Source organism: Propithecus coquereli, unplaced genomic scaffold, assembly GCF_000956105.1.
Source record: "Propithecus coquereli isolate 6110/MARCELLA unplaced genomic scaffold, Pcoq_1.0 Scaffold22, whole genome shotgun sequence".
NCBI classification, from domain to species: Eukaryota; Metazoa; Chordata; class Mammalia; order Primates; family Indriidae; genus Propithecus; species Propithecus coquereli.
This window is the reverse complement of record NW_012147189.1, coordinates 10,271,173-10,278,425: the sequence shown is the minus strand read 5'-3', so window position 1 is coordinate 10,278,425 and position 7,253 is coordinate 10,271,173. Positions and strand designations below refer to the sequence as shown.

At 34.9% G+C, this 7,253-nt stretch overlaps 1 protein-coding gene across 1 annotated transcript in view; it reads right to left on the bottom strand.

The window, feature by feature from the left end:
* ARSK (arylsulfatase family, member K) overlaps positions 1–7,253 on the bottom strand; it is a 34,037-nt gene that overhangs the window by 18,783 nt on the left and 8,001 nt on the right. The window contains exons 3-4 of the mRNA XM_012644752.1: positions 5,384–5,553; positions 526–867 (exon numbers count right to left, since the gene is read on the bottom strand). Coding sequence (XP_012500206.1) covers positions 526–867; positions 5,384–5,553 — 512 coding nt within the window. The remainder of the gene's footprint in view (positions 1–525; positions 868–5,383; positions 5,554–7,253) is intronic.

The following is a 7,253-nucleotide window of genomic DNA, read 5'->3' as shown; positions in this document are numbered from 1 at the left end:
AAAAAAACCCCACTTTAATTCTCAAGGTTTCTAGTGTTTTCATTACAGTGCACTAAGTAAATACTAATTTTACTATTTTTTCTATTTTCATTGGTAACCAAAAGAAGAGAATTTTAAATCTTTTGACAAATATATATAAAGGTTCCAGAAAAATGGTCATTTTTTCCCTTGATTACTAAGATCATTTTGTACAGTTTCAGCTTGCAAGGTTATTTTTATAATCCTGAACTGTGTAAAGTGAGGACTGCCTACACTCCTAAGAGAATGCCTTTCGGTTTCTCTTTTAATAGACATATGTGCAAATGTATTCAATCTAGAATTAGGTTTCTCAGTTTTAATACTTACTTTATTTCTGTAAAATTGCCCCATTAGCTTTAATCAATTAGTTATTGGTCAAGTTTGAATATATAATTTTTACATTTTTCTTTAGATGTGTTAATAAAAGAAACAATGAGCTAATACAAATAAGCTACAGATATAATGTTAACTTTTGAACTTTTGAGCACACACACTGCAGTTACTTACTCTTTCAAGCCAATAAAGAGATGTGTGAAAGGTTGAAGACCCAAAATTTTCTCCTGAAGATGGTGAAGGGTAGGGGTGTGGTAAATTTAATCCCAAGTAAAGAACAAATGGTTCAGTATAATTAATTGCTTCCTTTTTTAACCAATTTATTGCTCTGTCTGTATTCTTCCAGTCTTTTTCCATCACTCGTACTTTAGTCTTATTAGGGATAAGATTAACCATAGGCCTGCCTTCTTGTCTGAGTAAGAAAGCAACATCTCTTGTCCATGCTTCCACACGATTACTGAGGGAGCAAAATGAAAGAAAAAGGTATATTGTAAGGTATTTAAAAAGTTTTAAAAACTAAGCATACACATGTGAAAACAACATGGAAAACAAACTTTAGACTCAGTCATGTAAAAGTTCACAGTAATTATATTAGATCTTGATATGAAAGTTTTTGAACATTATAAATTCAAAAATCAGGAAAAAACACGAATCAAGTGTTCACTTATGTGTTCTTTAAAACTATGACAGATTATTTAGAGGGGTTACTTTTTCCTACAGCAAAATATTTAGTCAAAAAATGTTTCAGATTCCTAATATTTTTCCTTAGTCATTGAATTTTCTAGCATTTTCTTTTTCTCTAGAAAGATGGTATTCTAACCAAAGCTATTATAATTTCCTTCTACCCCTAAGTCTTTATATTTTTAAAATCCTACCTACCATGTATACTGCATGTGTTCCTGAAGTTTCAGGTTTTAAATTGTATCTAGCTCTATCTTTTCTCATTAAAAGAACAATTTTAACTATAATCCGAGCTATCTGTGATGCTTCTTATTATTGATATAAACTAGAGATATTTTCTTTATTAGCTGATTTGTAAGTTAAATGATTCAATTAACTCAATTTCTCTAAATCTTTAGTCTATTTTATTTTACTGCTTGATTTTTTTCAATCATTGTTTAAGCATATATAGCTGACATAATTGTTTTTTTTTTTTTTTTTTTGAAAACGAGTCTCACTGTGTTGCCCGGGCTAGAGTGCCGTGGCGTCAGCCTAGCTCACAGCAACCTCAAACTCCTGGGCTCAAGCAATCCTTCTGCCTCAGCCTCCTGAGTCACTGGGACTACAGGCATGTGCCACCATGCCTGGCTAATTTTTATATATATATATATTTTTTAGTTGTTCAGCTGATTTCTTCCTATTTTTTTAGTAGAGATGGGGTCTCGCTCTTGCTCAGGCTGGTCTTGAACTCCTGAGCTCAAATGATCCGCCCACCTCAGCCTCCCAGAGTGCTAGGATTACAGGCATGAGCCACCATGCCAGGCCTAGCTGACATAATTGTTTAGGAAGTAGTCCTGGGCATTTCTAGGAAGCTTATTTTTACAAATTTCAGTTGAGGTAAGTATGTCTGAAGTGCCCTATCAATTAAGAAAAGTTTTAAAAATCCAGATACCAACTCACAAATAAAGAATATTTTATATTAAAACATAATACTCCACTTGAGAAATTTCAATTCACACAAAATGACTAACAACCCATAGATAAGCTAAAACAGAAGAATTTTATCACCTGTCTTCTGAAGGCAGGTAAAGAAATTTAAACAGTCATAATAAAAGTATCATTTTTTCATTGTAGATATTCAATATATTTTGATAAAAATAATGAAAACTAGAATTTCAGCAGAATTACATCTAACAGATTCTAATTAAATCTAACAGATGGGAAACCCTAAAATAGCAAGTTTTGTAAAATTCATGATGTTATCAAAACAATGATATTAGTTTCTCAGTCTTTTGCTTAAATCATTACTGCAATCTCACTGTATATGACTATTAGAGTTCTCACAGGGGTGTAATTTTAGGAGTTTATAACACCAGCAGTACTTGTAGTAGAACTCAAGGCTTCTGAGATTAAAAGGAATACGACACTGAGATTCATACAGTATGTTTAGGAACCAAAGTGATTTTTTTCAACCAAATAGTATTACATGGGGAAATATGGCTGAGAAATTATTACAAGAAGAAAGCTTGTAATACAACCTAATTAGCTATTGTCCTGATTGTGCTGACTTACCCAGTGGACTCTATGATAGTCATGAGTGAGTCAGGAAAGATTTTCTAGCCTTGAAAGATGGCTGTATTGAACACAGTTGGCTGCATCTTTTGTCACAGCAATGATTAAGTGTGATTTCATCTAACCTTTTTGGTAATAAATTTATGTTCCCTCCCTATTTTTTTTTTTTTTACTCTCTGTGTTCCTGAGATTCTTTTAACCCAGGTCCCCTTAAGGGTAAAAAGGTTCAAATCAAGTTAATTTTGGCCTAGCCTTACATTATGGTCAGATTTCAAACTTGGCTTTATTTTTGCCCTCTTATTAAATAATATATGATTTACCCTCCTATCTTAGCGGCATTCTCTTTTATCTCTTCATAATGTGCCTTTGGCATGATTCCCATAACTGCTGGTACTCAAGTAGAGTTATAACAAATGATTTCAGCATTGCTAGGGCAGTAGGGACAAGATTATGGTTAAGGTAAAAGGTTCCTTTCTCAATTTTTTTACTCCTTTGATTGGTTGACTCATGTTCAGGTACTGTGCCTAAGTATAAAATACAATTTACTTTTTTGCAACTTAAATAGGAGAGTGAGGAAGAACAAAAAGCATGAAGTGATGTATTTGGAAGATGAATATACTACAGTAGTTTGACACTTTTTAAGGCATTCAGTAAATATTAATAATTATAATCAATGTGGACTCTCTGTTCTACTTTCACTACTCCCTGGGCCAACCCAATCTTCCTGGGCCATCATTAAGCACAGTAAGAGCAGTAGGGGTAGCATAAGCAGTAATAGACTGCTACAGGAACTGCAATTCTTAGCCCAGAAAGTCCCTCTTTCCAGCCCTCCCTCTAGTCAGTAACTCCAATGAATAAAACAGGGAAAAAGAATATTAATATGCAACTTTATAACTATTATAATTACAATAACAGAAAGATAATTCTTCTGAAATTATAATTCTCTTGAAATTATAATTCTCTGTGCTAACCAGTATCTCCAGTCCATTCTTACAAGGGTGATAGTCTCTTAATCAGGCCAGATTATTGTACCTGGAAATCATATCTTTTGATCATATGCCTAGACCTACTTCTTTGTCTCATTGTTCTAAGTGTCTTTTTTTTCCTCTACCAGTAATTGCTATACCTTCCTCCAAATATAAGCTTTCTAATTAGTTAACCATGGGTGGTATTTTGAAGAAATTTCTTTCCATTCTATTTCTGTGTATTTTGTCCAGAATATCAAGAGTATGGTTTCAATCAGGACAATTAAAAAGGGATTGTATTAATGAGGAGGAACCAAAACTACCTGTGCTTTGGATACTTTGATGCATGGACTGCTCTCAATATAAATTTACCATTACTTGCAATAGGCACAAACATACAATGTGTAGTTTCTTATATGCCAGCATTTCTCAAAGTGTGGTCCAGGGATCCCTGGGGAGCCCCAAGACACTTTTGAGTCTGTGAGGTCAAAACTATTATCATAACAGTAAGATGTTAATTTGTCTTTTTCATTCTCATTCTCTCACTAGTGTACCGTGAAGGAGACTACTCTAATTTAGTCCCAAGTGGGAGCTTAAATGTGTAATATACCCATCTCAAAGGAGATCATTCTCTATAAACTTAGAAAGCCTTCAATGTGTCATTTTGTCATGCCTCTCCTAAGTAACGCAATGTCTACTTCAACTCTTTACATTAATAGAAATATAAGAAGGGCTTTTCTTCTCAAAGGGACACAAATAATAACCACTTATTTCTGGTAAAGACATTCACAATTGGTTACACCTTATCCTACCTTCACCTGAGGTCCCGTTCTTTATATACTTGCCACTCCAAGTGTGTGCCACGGACCAGCAGTATCAGCAGCACCTGAGAGTTTGTTATAAATGCAGAATCTCAGGCCCCATCCTGAGATTCACGGAACTAGAACAGGCATTTAACAAGATGCCCGAGTGATTGTATGCATATTAAAGTTGAGATTTACTGCTCTACATAACAGTGTGAGAATTCTTTTCTGCAAATATCCTTAATTTTTAGACAGGATAATCAAAATGGAGTTTTCATAATAGCCTATAAATAGGAGAATTATTCTACTTTGGTTCAATGCCAGAAAACAGGGGGATAGCCAAATATACTACTCAACATTCAGCAGTTTAATTAGTTCTTTTTAACAACAAATAAAGTCCTCGCTAATACAAATGAAAAATAAAACTACTTAACACATTACCAACTAATTATTGCATAAATTTGTATATGTGCCATTGCTGTGTGGGTTTTCTGTGCCTGTGAGCCAAATTCTACTGCTATAACATTGGATAAATCAGTTCACAGGTAGCACAGAATTAGTTTACACAGTAATAATCACATCTGAAAAAATATCACACATTAAAATTGATGATGAACAGGACAGTTTTTTTCAGTATTAATTAGGAACGTAGACTTAAAACTTTAGCTTCCCAATATTCTACTGTAGACAACTATCTCAGACTTTTTTTTTTTTTTTTTTTTTTGAGACAGAGTCTCACTGTGTTGCCCGGGCTAGAGTGCCGTGGCGTCAGCCTAGCTCACAGCAACCTCAAACTCCTGGGCTCAAGCGATCCTCCTGCCTCAGCCTCCCGAGTAGCTGGATCTACAGGCATGCGCCACCATGCCCGGCTAATTTTTTCTATATATTTTTAGTTGTCCAATTAATTTCTTTCTAATTTTAGTAGAGACGGGATTTCGCTCTTGCTCAGGCTGGTTTCGAACTCCTGAGCTCAAACAATCCGGCCACCTCGGCCTCCCAGAGAGCTAGGATTACAGGCGTGAGCCACCGCACTCGGCCAACTATCTCAGACTTTAAGAGTTCTGTGGAGATCCCCCCATCTCTCTCTCTCCTTGTTATTGATGGGATTGTAGCAGCTAATGTGTTTCCAATAAGTCTCTTGCATGGAAAAATGACAGTTTTGAAAAATGCTCTTGCAAATTTCTGTATCAGCCTAATAAATTCTATAAGAGAAAAAGGAATCTATACTCATTCCCATTAAATGCTCCTCTTTCAAAGTTGGGAGAAACACACATGCCATTTTTTTAAAGGATTTGTAAAGCTGTCTTCCATCTTCTTTACATATGATCACTCACAAAAACAGTCTGTTTTAATTGAATGAATCATACCAAGTCTGGCAAATTCAGATTGGAATATCAATTTTCAATATAGCCTTATTAAATGTATATTTACATTAAATACGCACATTTTCCCATTGCTTAATTTTATTAATGCATGGTTTTGCTTAATTTTATTCTAATCATTTTCTTTTTTGGTGAAATTACAGTAGCTGGTACTTCTTAATTTTTTTATTTATGGATTTCTTTGTGAATATGATGAAAATCATGGCTTGTAGCTGCATCACTATAATCTCTGCCTCTGTCTTCACATTGTCTTCTTCTCTGTGTGTCTATGTCCTTTTTTCTCTTTTGATAAGGATAGCAATCATCGGCTTTAGGGTTAACTCTAAATCCAGGATGATTTCATCTCAAGATCCTTAACTAATTACATCTTTAAATAGGATCTATTTCCAAATAATGTTAGATTCTTAAGTTCTAGTCATGAAATACTATTCAACTCACTACGCTCATCATTATTTTTGTTACCATTTTTTTCTTGTTCTTACTTATCATCATCATTAATATCATCATCATCACTACAACTTTTACCAATAACCCTGAATTAGCACTTGCTGGCAAGAAAGAGATACTGCTCTAATATCTTAATATGCATTCGTATTGGGGAGGGGTCACAGGCGTTGGAGGACTGCAAGATCACACCCAAGTGTGCTAGGAGGAATTGCAGGACTCAGAATGTAGTTGTATTCATGGCTATGATTTATTATATACGAATATACACAGCAAAACCAGCAAATGGAAAAGCTGCTTAGGGTGAACTCCAGAGGAAACCAGGCCCACACTTCCAAGTGGAGTCACAAAGGACATCCTTAATTCTTCCAGCGTTGAATTGTGACAACACATGTGAAGTGCTGTTTCTACTCATTAGAGACTCAGTGCTCAAGTTTTTATTGGGGGTTGATCATGTAGGCACCCTCTGCTTAGCACATACCAAAATTCCAGACTCCCAGGATAGCGGGTGTTTGGCATAAACCACATTGTACAAATAAATGCTCTAGGTACATAGTAAGTCACTCTTATTAGTTAAGGAATAGTGGGAATATTCCTGAAATCCAGGTTCCAGGATGCTAGGCATGGGCCAACCTTGCAAGCAGGCCTTTAACTACAGTGGTCTCAGGCCTGCCATGTTAGCTTTTTTCCTGCACATATTGTCATATTGTTTCACTTAATTCTCATAACAAAGAAATTAAAGTTCAGTTAGCTTAGATAATGTGTCTAAGATTACACTACTACAAGGTTAGTAGCAAACAGAAACTAGAATTCAAAAGTAGGTAATCTGATTCTTGACTTCTACTCTTAACCACTATACTTGGCTGCCTGGTTTTTGAAGACTAAGTAGTATGAAAGAACAAAAAAGTTACAATAGATTCAAGTTGGAAAAAACCGATAAAGGCAAGTAGCAAGAAGGCTGTGGTTTTATATAGAGAGATTATATAACGGAAACTCAATCAAAATAAAACATGGGTTGAACAAAAACTCAATTGTTTTTGAACAATTGAACGGAAACTCAATCAAAATAAAACATG